Below are 13,108 nucleotides of genomic sequence, written 5' to 3' on the forward strand. Positions count from 1 at the left end.
AGTGGCTGTGTGGTAAGTAGCTTACTTACCAACCACATGGTTCCGGGTTCAGTCCCACTGCGTGGCATCTTGGGCAAGTGTCTTCTACTATAGCCTTGGGCCGACCAAAGCCTTGTGAGTGGATTTGGTAGACGGAAACTGAAAGAAGCTTGTCGTATATATGTATATATATGTGTGTGTGTTTGTGTGTCTGTGTTTGTCCCCCTAGCATTGCTTGACAACCAATGCTGGTGTGTTTATGTCCCCGTAACTTAGCAGTTCGGCAAAAGAGACCGATAGAATAAGTACTAGGCTTACAAAGAATAAGTCCTGGGGTCGATTTGCTCGACTAAAGGGGTTGAATAGTTTATGGTATAAGTTCTTATCAACAGCAGGTGTTGATTTTATTTATAGATGCCTTTGCAAGCATAGAAAAGTAGACATTAAACCGATGATATATGCATGCATGTGTGTGTGTAAGAGAGAAGTGCTGAAAAGTTCCTGGCTTTAGATAAAAAAAAATACAGGAGGACCAGTTAATTGGTTTTATTCAATATATTCCCCTCTCAGATTCACACACTTATTGCAGCAGCCCTTCAGTGTTTCTAAGCCCTGTAAAAGAATTCAGAAGGTTGGGTCTCTAACCAGGCCTTTCGCGATGCCCTCAAAGCCAGGAACTTTTCAGCATCCCTCATGGAGATGTGTGATCTTTGAATGGAGAGGTGTCGATTTGTGTTGCATCCAAGAAGTAAGGTGGAGAGGAGGTTCCGCTAGGTTCCTCACATGCAAAGAACACAGGTACAAGATTTTCTGGGCAGGGAACATTGACAGGGTCGGGGGTGTGGGTATACTTCTTGCGGAGAAATGGGTTGAGAAGATAATCGAGGTAGTCAGAGTATGCGATAGAATACTTAAGATTAGATTAGTGCTTCATCATGGGTTAGCAACCATTATCTTGGCCTATGCCCCTCAGCCAGGGCTTCCTGATGAACAGGAAGACTGGTTTTATGATACCCTCCTGCAGATTACCTTGTCAACGAATGACAGGGACCTTCTCTTTGTAGCTGGTGGCTTAAATGGGCATGTTGGACAACATGCAGGGGGCTTCCATGGCGTATATGGAGGCTATGGTTTTGGTTCCCGCAAGAGGAGGGAACCAGGCTGCTAGAGTTCTGCAATGCAAATGATCTTATGGTTTGTAAAAATAACTTCAAGAAACCTGCCAGCCACCTATTCACCTACCAGTCTGGTGGACACACTAGCCAAATTGACTACATCCTCACCAGAAAAAGGGAAAGATGGCTGCTTATAAAGGCCAAAACCTTCCCAGGTGAAGAATGTACCCCACAACATAGGCTGGTAGTTAGCGACTTCAGGATCAGGGCTAAATGGATGCCCAGAAGACGACCAGCATGGAAGAGAAGGGTCTGAAAGCTTAAAGATCCTGTGAATGGACAGAGATTTAGTGATGTATTACTCGAAGCCTTTGATGAAATAGAAGGGGATATAGCTTCACATGATGTGGAAGACAACTGGAGGTTTCTACAGGACAACCTGCTGAGGGCCAGTAACCAGATCTGTGGATGGTGCAAAGTCCCCTCTTGACCCAAAATATGTGGTGGTGGAACAATGTTGTTGACAGGGCTATTAGAGAAAAGAAACAGGCTTGAAAGGACTGGAAGAACGGTGGTAGCAGGGAATTGTATCAGACTGCCAGAAGGGAAGCTAAGAGACAGGTTTATTTAGCCAGAGGGGAAGCAGATAAGAAAAAATTTGCCAATGTTCTGCGCCGTGAGGACCAAACAGTTGAGGTATTTTGTGTTGCAAGACAGTGTGTGAGAGAGAATCGTGATGTCATAGGAAAGAAATGTGTCCACATGGATGATGGTTCACTTGCACTAAACGAGTCTGCAAAAAGAGAGGTTTGGGGATGCCATTATGAAAGGTTGCTCAATCAAGAGAATGAATGGGAGAATGAGAGTCTGCCGTATGTCGACCCAACAGAGGGACCAGCTATCCGAATTGACAGTACCTTGGTAGATAAAGCAATTAAGAGTATAAAGACAGGGAAAGCCCCCCCCCCCCCCGCCCATCAAGAATCACTGCAAAGGTGCTCAAAATATCTGGCAGTGTTGGCTATAGCCTAGTCACCCGTATAGTTAAGCAGGTGATACACGAAGGAGTCATACCCAATGACTGGTGTAGCTGCACCCTAGTCAACTGCTACAAAGGTAAAGGTGACGCATTAGATACAAATAATTACAGAGGTATCAAGTTGTTGGATCAGGTAATGAAGGTCACGGAGAGGGTCATAGCCCAACTAATTAGGGAGGGAGTCAGTTTAGATGAGATGCAGTTTGGGTTCGTGCCAGGGAAAAGCACCACTGATGCTATATTTCTAGTAAGACAGCTGCAGGAGAAATACCTAGCCAAAGATAAACCTCTGTACCTGACTTTCGTTGACATAGAGAAAGCCTTTGACAGGGTCCCCCGCTCCCTTATCTGGTGGTCAATGAGGAAACTAGGGATAAATGAGTAAGGTGAGGGTTGGCAACGGGTACAGTGAAGAATTCCGGGTAGAGGTAGGGGTCTACTAAGGTTCTGTCCTCAGCCCCCTCTTATTTATCATAGTCCTCCAGGCGATAACAGAGGAATTCAAGACAGGTTGCCCCTGGGAGCTCCTCTATGCTGATGACCTTGCACTAATTGCTGAGTCACTATCAGAACTAGAGAAGTTTCAGGTGTGGAAGCAAGGATTAGAATTGAAGGGCCTTAGAGTCAACCTAGCTAAAACCAAAGTCCTAATAATTAGGAAGGTAGACAAACCACAAATCCCTTCAGGTAGATGGCCCTGCTCGATCTGTAGAAAAGGCATAGGTAGAAACTCTATAAGTTGTACCCAGTGTAAGCTATGGACACATAAGAGGTGCAGTAATATCAAAGGAAGGCTAACTAGGAAGATAGTTTTTGTATGTGGCAGATGTTCAGGAGCAATAAACACTGAAAATGTGCAGAGAACAACTTCCGCCACATTCCAGGGAGAAAAACTACAAGTAGTTGATAGCTTCCGTTACCTAGGTGACCAAGTCAGTAGCGGGGGAGGGTACGCTGAAAGTGTAGCTGCTAGAATAAGAATAGCCTGGGCAAAGTTCAGAGAGCTCTTACCTCTGCTGGTGACAATGGACCTCTCGCTCAGAGTAAAAGGTAGACTGTATAACGCATGTGTATGAACAGCCATGCTACATGGCAGTGAAACATGAGCCGTGACTGCTGAGGACATGTGTAAGCTCGCAAGGAATGAAGCCAGTATGCTCCGCTGGATGTGTAATGTCAGTGTGCATACTCGACAGATTGTAAGTACGTTGAGAGAAAAGTTGGACCTAAGAAGCATCAGATGTGGTGTGCAAGAGAGACAACTGCGCTGGTATGGTCAGACATACAAGTGGTGTCGTTCATTTCCAATATTCTGCAAAAACACATCTGGCCATGTAGAAATATTACCTTGCTTGGAAACAGGTGAGGGTTGGTGACATGAAGAGCATCTAGCTGCAGAAAATTTGCCTCAACAAACCCATGCAAGCATGGAAAAGTGGAATTCAAAGTGACAATGATGATATCATCATCATCATCATCGTTTAACGTCCGCTTTCCATGCTAGCATGGGTTGGACGATTTGACTGAGGACTGGTGAAACCGGATGGCAACACCAGGCTCCAATCTAAATTTGGCAGAGTTTCTACAGCTGGATGTCCTTCCTAACGCCAACCACTCGGAGAGTGTAGTAGGTGCTTTTACGTGTCACCTGCACAAAGGCCAGTCAGGCGATACTGGCAACGGCCACGCTCGAAATGGTGTCTTTTATGTGCCACACACACAAGCCAGTCCAGGGGCACTGGCAACGATCTTACTTGGCTTGCCGGGTCTTCTCACGCACAGCACATTTCCAAAGGTCTCGGTCAGTAGTCATCGCCTCGGTGAGGCCCAATGTATGAAGGTCTTGCCTCACCACCTCAGCCCAGGTCTTCCTGGGCCTACCTCTTCCACGGGTTCCCTCAACTGTTAGGTTGTGGCACTTTTTCAGGCAGCTATCCTCATCCATTCTCACCACATGTCCATACCAGCGCAATCATCTCTCTTGCACACCACAACTGATGCTTCTAATGTTCAGCTTTTCTCTCAAGATACTTACACTCTGACGGGTATTCACATTGACATTACACATCCAACGGAGCATACTGGCTTCATTCCTTGCGAGCTTACGCATGTCCTCAGCAGTTACAGCCCATGTTTCACTGCCATGTAGCATGGCTGTTCGTACACATGCGTCATACAGTCTGCCTTTTACTCTGAGTGAGAGTCCCTTTGTCGCCAGCAGAGGTAATAGCTCTCTAAACTTTGCCCAGGTTATTCTTATTCTAGCAGCTACACTTTCAGCGCACCCACCCCCACTACTAACTTGGTCGCCCAGATAGCGGAAGCTATCGACTACCTCTAGTTTTTCACCCTGGAATGAGATAGAAGTTGTTTCCTGTTTGTTTACAGTCTTTATTGCACCTGAACATCTGCCTCATACAAAAACTAACTTCCTAGTTAACCTGCCTTTGATGTTGCTGCACCTCTTATGTGTCCATAGCTTGCACCGGGTACATCTTATAGAGTTACTACCTACTCCTTTTCTACATACTGAGCAGGGCTATCTACCTGAAGGGGTTTGTGTTTTATCTACCTTCCTACTTATTAGGATTTTGGTTTTAGCTAGGTTGACTCTAAGGCCCTTCAATTCTAGACCTTGCTTCCACACCTGAAACTTCTCCTCTAGTTCTGATAGTGACTCCGCAATTAGGGCAAGATCATCAGCATAGAGGAGCTCCCAGGGGCAACCTGTCTTGAACTCCTCTGTGATTGCCTGGAGGACTATGATAAATAGGAGGGGGCTGAGGACGGAACCTTGGTGGACCCCTACCTCTACCCGGAATTCATTGCTGTACTCATTTCCAACCCTCACCTTACTGGCAACATCTCTGTACATGGCTCGCACAGCTCTCACTAACCATTCTTCTATCCCAAGTTTCCTCATTGACCACCAGATAAGGGATCGGGGGACCCTGTCAAAGGCTTTCTCCATATCAACGAAAGCCAGGTACAGAGGTTTATCCTTGGCTAGGTATTTCTCCTGCAGCTGTCTTACTAGAAATATGGCATCAGTAGTGCTTTTACCTGGCACGAACCCAAATTGATTTGCTCCCTAATTAGTTGGGCTATGACCCTCTCTGTAACTTTCATAACCTGATCTAACAGCTTGATGCCTCTGTAATTATTTGTATCTAAAGCGTCAACTTTACCTTTGTAGCAGCTTACTATGATACTGCTACACCAGTCATTGGGTATGACTCCTTCGTGTATCACCTGGTTCGTAATACGGGTGACTAGGCTGTAGCCAACACTGCCAGATATTTTGAGCATCTCTGCAGTGATTCCTGATGGGCCGGGGGCTTTCCCTGTCTTCATACTCTTAATTGCTTTATCTACCCTGGTACTATCAACTCGGATAGTTGGTCCCTCTATTGGGTCGACATACAGTAGGCTCTCTTCCTCCCATTCATTCTCTTTATTAAGCAATCTACCGTAGTGGCATCTCCAGGCCTCTTTCTTTGCAGCCTCATTTAGTGCAAGCGTACCATCATCCATGCAAACACATTTCTCTCCTACGACATCACTATTCTCTCTCCTACACTGTCTTGCAACACGAAAGACCTCGAGTCTTTGGTTCTCACGGCGCAGAACATTGGCAAATCTTTTCTTATCTGCTTCCCCTCTGGCTAAATAAACCTGTCGCCTAGCCTCCCTTCTGGCACATTGGTACAATTCCCTGTTACCACCGTTCTTCCAGTCCTTCCAAGCCTGTTTCTTTTGTCTAATAGCCCTGTCTACCTCCTTGTTCCACCACCACGTTACTCTGGGTCGAGAGGGGACCTTACACCAGCCACAGATCTGGTCGGTGGCTTTCAACAGGTTGTCCCGCAGAAATCTCCAATCGTCTTCCACGTTGAATGTTGCTATATCCCCTTCTATTTCGTCAAATGCTTCAAGTAACTTGTCTCTAAGTCTCTGTCCATTTGCAGGGTCTTTAAGCTTCCACACCCTTCTCCTCCAAGCTGGTCTAATTCTGGGCACCCATTTTGCCTTGATCCCAAAGTCGCTAACTACTAATCTATGTTGTGGGGTACATTCTTCGCCAGGGTAGGTTTTGGCATTTATAAGCCGCCCTCTTTCCCTATTTCTGGCGAGGATGTAGTCGATTTGGCTAGAGTGTCTGCCGGAGCGGTAGGTGACTAGGTGACTGGCAGGTTTCCTGAAGTTGGTATTGCAGACCATAAGATCGGCTGCATCACAGAACTCCAGCAGTCTGGTTCCCTCCTCATTGCGGGAACTGAAGCCATAGCCTCCATGTATGCCATGGAAGCCTCCAGCACGACGTCCGACATGACCATTGAAGTCTCCAGCCACAAAGAGAAGGTCCCTGTCACTCGTCGACGAGGTAGTTTGCAAGAGGGTGTCATAGAATTGGTCTTTCAGACCATCTGGTAGCCCCGTTTGAGGTGCATAGGCTGAGATGACAGTAGCTAATCTATGATGAAGCACTAGTCTAATCTTAAGTACTCTGTCACTTACTCTAACTACCTCGATTACCTTATCCACCCATTCCTACGCCCCAGACCCCGTCAGTGTTCCGTGCCCAGAAAATCTTGTACCTGGGTTCTTTGCCTGTGAGGAACCTCGCAGAATCTCTTCTCCATCTTACTTCCTGGATGCAGCACATATCTACGCGTCTCCGTTCAAGCATCTCAACAATTTCACCAGATCTACCTTTCAGAGTGCCAATCCTAACAGTATGGGTGTTGGGGGTGTGGGCCTGTAGCCTGGGAAGGGGAAAAGCAGTGTCGTGTGCATAATATACATAAGTGTGTATATGACTATGTATATGCGTGTGTGCGTCCTTATCTTGACATTGGGAAATAATTACGAAAAGTGTCACCATCATACTAGCAGTCTGATTTGGAAACATGTCCAGTCTTGGATAAATATTACCTTGCTTGGAAACAGTTGAGGGTTGATAAAAGGAAACAAATTCAGCTATAAAAAAGTCTGAATTCTGTGATCCATGGGATCATGGAAAAGCAATGATGATTTGCAACTGAATGCTCACTTTCAAACATGTCTATATTCTTACAGAAACACAAGATATTACAGATCAAAGTAAATTAGATGCTTTAAATGTAAGTACAAGTTATTCTGTTTTTTGTTTTCTTTTTTGTTACATCATTCTATGCCAACATGATGAAAGTCCATACAAGTTTAGCTATTTTTGTATATGAATTGAGGAGGTGACACATAGAAAATATCCATGCCAGTGACATGTAGAGAGCACAACACACAAAAGGCACTTATGCCATTGACACATAGTAAGCAACCCATGCCAATGACATGTAAGTGGCACCTGTGCCAGTGACACATAAAAGGCTCCTGTGCCAGTGACATATGTAAGACACATACAAAACACCCAGTACTCTCTATGGAGTGGTTGGCATCCAGCCATAGAAACCAAGCCAAAACAGCTTACCAGTTCTAATCAAACCATCTATTCCATGCCGGCATGAAAAACAAGACACTAAATGATGATGATGTTGATGAACCTAAGATCCAGAGTAGTTCAAGAATGTAGGAACAATATGAAATGTCCATCCATAATTTATTAGATTTAAACTAAAAAGTTATTTTATTATTTTAGGTAACTCAAGGATTTTAATTTGTCTATATTTACTTTACTGAAAAATCTTTCTTTTACTATATAAAGAGGTGGTTAAATATATAAAAAAAATGTATTTGCATCTTTTGAACATTTTTTTTTTTTTTGTTATTCTGCCTCCCTTTAGCGGTATTTCGTCTGTCTTTACGTTCTGAGTTCAAGTTCTGCCAAGGTCAACTTTGCCTTTCATCTTTTTGGGGTCGATAAATTAAGTACCAGTTGCGTACTGAGGTCAGTCTAATCGACTGGCCCCCTCCCCCTAAATTTCAGGCCTTGTGCCTTGAGTAGAAATGATTACCTTGCTTCCCTGTCACACTCTAACCTTTTATCATCTGATACTGGATCACCTCCTCCAATGTCCCCTCCGTTGTAGCAAGACACCTGTTTCTGCCTTTCTGTGTCTTTGTCACCCTCTAACCTTTCATCCTCTGGCACTAGTTCTCAAATGCCCCTGCCCCTCTCATAATTCCTTGTCTTGAGAGTTACTTGGTGACCCTGCTAGTGCTGGTGCCACGTAAAAAGCATCCAGCTGTAAAAATCAGGTCAAAACTAACTTCACCTGTGCTGGTGCCACATAAAAAGCACTCAGTCTAATCTGCAGTGTTGTTGGTGTTAGGAAGGGTTCCAGCCATCAAAACCCTGCCAAAACAGACAGAGTAGCATAGGGTAGTTTTTCTACCTGGCCAGTTCCTGTGAACTGCCCTACCCATGCATGGATGGAAAACAGACATTAAACGATGATGACGACGACAACTTCATGCAAGTTTGCTTACCACCGTTTCAGGTTCAGTCTCAGGCCAACCCAAACCCTTGTGAGTGGATTTGGTTGATGAAAACCCATCATGTATGTGTGTATGTTTGCTTGTATGTATGTAACTTGTAATATATTCCACTCAGCTGAGGGATCTTGAGAGTACTTGGTGACCTCACTATTGATAGTGCCACAAAAAAAAAAAGACAGTGCACTCAGTGAGTGTGTGTGTATATATATATACAAAGCTATTCTGATTATATGTCTGTGCACACGTTTGAATGTGCCAGAGGGTTTGCAAATCCAATGGGGGTCTTAAAAGACATGTTAGGATCCACAATGAGCAGAACTTACTTGCAGGTATTGGTAGTGCAAATCAGAGGTGCAATCTGTGTGGGTGTTTTTTCAAAACACTGTCTGGTTTAAAAAGCCACATCAGACGCCATGAAAGGGCTAAGGTGTAGGTGCAGGAGGTGGTCAAACTCTGTTTAAGGAGTAGACAACCACCATATATACTAAAGTAAGCACATAAATGTGAAACAAGGTGGGGGAAAATAGTACTCAAATACCAGAAGTAGAGTAATATGCTTTATTATTATCAAAGCTGCAAAAACATCATAGCTACTCAGAGTTTCATGTTTCCATTCATCAGACAGTTTAGATTCTCAATCTAAACAGTCCAACGAACGGTAAAGTGAAACTCTGTGTAGCAGGTTATTGTGATATTTTTGCAGTTTTAATAACAATAAAGTATATAGTGTATATGCAAACTATATAAAAAAAAAAGAGTAGAGCTTACTTATTCACTCGAAAACTGAAGTTTCACTCCATTGATACTCAGTATAATTCTTTACACTGTCTTCAAGGCAACTGATGAATAATACAAGTTCTCAATAGTTACATAACTCTTTCAGTTGTTGAGTGTGACTGCTTGACATTAACTAGCTGGCCCATTGTATATCTAGAACCACATCATCCTTCACGAGTGTAATTTGAAAGAAATTTACTTTTTTCTTGTGGAAGCAGTATCCAGTTTCTAGTACACTTTCACAAATGTTCTTGTAAGGCATTATAATTTTGACTGCAAGCTGGACTATTAAGGCATTATCAATTCTTTCAAATCCCTCTGATTGCTAACCTGAGTTCCTGTCAAGTTACTGTCTAAAACCAGCGATTAATTCAAAGATTTGGGAACTGGTTATGCTTAATAATAATGGATGAATTGCTAAAGCTAACGCTTCCACTGTTTCTCCCCACTGGCAAAGTCAGTTTCTCTAAAGTGAGTTCAAGTGCCTCCCCCCCTCCCCAAATATACTACAATACATGTGGAATATTTTTTGTTTCATAAGATTGGTTATGTTGTATGTGCCTTCTTATAAATATATTTAATATAATTCATCTTGGACTGTGTTTGAGTGATACTTTGGTTTTATACACTTGTCAGTAAACATACAAAACAGAATGCTGGTGTAGCATTTTGATGGTGGATTTGACTCGCTTCTATTGCCTATACTGTTATAGCTAACTTTGGTAGTTGCCAGAAATATTCTAACATTTACCCTACTTGTATGGAATGCTATATTATCCATGATAAAGGAAGACCTGACTTAGAACAAAACTCACTGGAATGCCTTCCTGCAACCATTTAGATATTCAAGCCATAATCAATCATACCCATCTCAGAGGGTCTGCATAGAGGTTTGGAACTCCCTTTCTTCTGACTATGCTCATTGTTAATAGTTCCAGGGTTAAATCCAAACTTTATTCAGAACCATCCTAAACAATCTAACTTTAACCCATTACCTCTCGTAGTTCTATTAACTGGAATTCTTTTTATGAAACTTTGATTTCTAGCATGAAACAGCCTTAGAAACATGCTGGAATGATCAAAATAACATTTCAGAATAACATTTTAAATAGAAATAAGCGAGATATTGGGTGAAAAATTAGCAAACCTCATTTGAATATCAGAGAAATATACCTAGTAGATATAGCAAAAAGGTTAGATATGTGTAAATATTGACAGATAATTACGAAATTTGTAATTTTTAAGTGATCTCATACGAGATCACTGGTAGGTAATGGGTTAATGGAATTAAGAGTAATACTCATACTAAATAGTGGAATAAACTAGATGATTCTGACAAGCATTAGTTAAAAAAGTATCAAAAATGACATTTATATATATATATCTGCATCAAGTATTCATGTTAATGTTTGATTTATATGTTATTCACGCCAGAAGAGTTGGGAAAAAGTAATATACATATTTAAGGGGCAATTCTCAAATATTTCATTCATTAAAATATCACAAAAATTATTTCTAGAAATTGAAGTAATAATGAGATTTTACTTTATTAGGTTTGTAAATAATGTTATTTCTATTCTCTTTTTCAGGAATTAAAATCGCTACTGAAAATACCTCTAATCACAGCAGATAAAAAAATAACCACTAATTGGTCACTACCTAAGAACGTTTTAACAAAAATTAACACATATTGGTCTAACAACACATCAAATCATTCAATTCAATGATCAAAATTTATTTTATATCTAATGAAATTTGGTTATATTTTGATTAAGCAAATTAAAATAAATTTTTTCGACTTTAGTGAGTTTAGAGATTTCTTATGGACGTTGTCAGTAGAGAGAGATACAATAGAACTGTTAGCTTTAACAATTCATCCATTACTATTAAGCATAACCAGTTCCCAAATCTTTGAATTAATCACTGGGTTTTAGACAGTAACTTGATAGGAACTCTTGTTGATCTTAAAGCAGCAATACTTATGTCAGTGGGACCTGGTCATGAACTCTTTCAGAAGGAAAACACGATCTGGTGGAAACTGAAGAATATAGAGAAGTGGCACAAATATTTCCCTGCTGGATTTATTATATTCTCCATGTACTCGGGATCTAGAGTTTTCAGTTGTGCATGTTTTCTTTGGGAGGTTTTTTTTTTTGGTGGGGGAGGGGATGGAACAGCAGTTAACCCTTTCATTACTAACCTGGCCGTAGCCGGCCGAGAGTACCCATTGTTATTTAAATGTAAATTTGAACCCAAATCTCGTTAGTACATTCATTAAAACACCTGATTTCACTTTGCAAACAGTTGAGTTATCGTCTCCAACATTGTTTGGCGTGACATTTGAACTCAGTGAATTTTGGAAGATTTTTTTCCACATTTTTTGCGGCGTTAATTTTTTTCAACTTTGAAGATGGAGAAGAGTTTCATGCTATCAAGCAGTGATTCCGAATTTGAAGGTTTTTCAACAGAAGATATGGAGATATCGAAGAAAAGAATGAATGAGCTACAAAAGCACGTGGTGAACGATAATAAATTGGATATTTCTGTATCCGAAACTGAAAGCAGCGACGGCGACAGCGAGGATGATTTTTACACCAGAATGGAGTAAAGATTTTTAAAATATTTTTATTAACAATTTTTCTGAGGAGACAGGGTCTACCCATAGTCTTTCTCAGGAAGCGAAACCTTTAGACTTCTTTTTCATGCTTGTTTGAAATAATTACTGCGTAAACAAACCGGAAAAAAAAGATAGCTTGTGGTTTCCTGCAACTGTAGATGAAATACGGGCATTTTTTGCCATAAATATTATTATGGGTATTAGACAGTTACCCAGAATAACAAATTACTGGAGCGATCAATATATTTCCAGTATTATGAATGAGTATGATTCGTGAAGCTGAACCAATATTTATATGTGAGAGACACTAGCAGTACCCCAGTTGGAGAACTTTGAGACAAAAATTATGCAATAGAATTGATTAAGAACCCTTTCTTTAATTATGTTCCAAATATCACATTAATATGTTGATAAATAAAAAAGTTACAGGTGTTTAATGAGACTAGTCTAAATACATGATTATTTTAGAATTTAATTGAAACTCATGAGGAGTGTATTTTGGTCAGAAATATAGTAACGAAAGGGTTAAATTTATCCTTGAGAAATGTTGATTGCATAAAGAAAATGTTTATGAAGACTGCACAATTGGAGGACAACTAGACCAGATTTCATTTAGATACTGTGGGATTTTCCCAAAATTTAATTCGTATTTCTGAACATCACCAGCAGATGATCACGAGTTTAGTAAGTCGCTATAATAATTTTGTCCACTCAGTTCTTACAATGATATTTTAACCACATCTTAAATGATAACATGATAATGGATGTGTCTCCTACTGTTGAAATATGGACTTGGTGTTCCTGTCACTGAACACAAGAGTAGAAAACTTACTTGAGAGTGCATTCTCAATAAAATTCTAATAGCAAAACTTACAATGGAGGTCATCTTGTGAAAGTTGATGCTCACTTGAAGCAATTTAAGTCATCTAATACTAGATGATTTGAAGTTCTTTACAACCAATTCTATGAGAACATGGAAACTTCAATAGCTTCTCTTTAATGAGTGATTTTTTTTTCCTGGTTCAAGTATGTATTAAACATTTAATTTAAGCTATATCAACTCTCATCAAGAATTTGAAAAGGTTGTCTCTCGGCCTTACCAATCTCAGGGCTTATGTCATCAAGCAATTTTTATCTTAATATTAG

General features: G+C 41.0%; 1 protein-coding gene across 8 annotated transcripts in view; it reads left to right on the forward strand.

The window, feature by feature from the left end:
• Nucleotides 1-11,148, forward strand: part of LOC106875275 (uncharacterized) — a 43,330-nt gene extending 32,182 nt beyond the window's left edge. For all 8 annotated transcript variants that reach the window (XM_089354040.1, XM_089354056.1, XM_089354089.1 and 5 more), the window contains 2 exons: nucleotides 7,213-7,256; nucleotides 10,935-11,148. In XM_089354040.1, the coding sequence (XP_089210166.1) occupies nucleotides 7,213-7,256; nucleotides 10,935-11,072 (182 nt within the window). In that variant the 3' untranslated portion in view covers nucleotides 11,073-11,148. The remainder of the gene's footprint in view (nucleotides 1-7,212; nucleotides 7,257-10,934) is intronic.
• The last annotated feature ends 1,960 nt before the right edge of the window (nucleotides 11,149-13,108 follow it).

Source organism: Octopus bimaculoides, chromosome 1, assembly GCF_046866305.1.
Source record: "Octopus bimaculoides isolate indiv1 chromosome 1, ASM4686630v1, whole genome shotgun sequence".
In the NCBI taxonomy this organism is placed as follows: domain Eukaryota; kingdom Metazoa; phylum Mollusca; class Cephalopoda; order Octopoda; family Octopodidae; genus Octopus; species Octopus bimaculoides.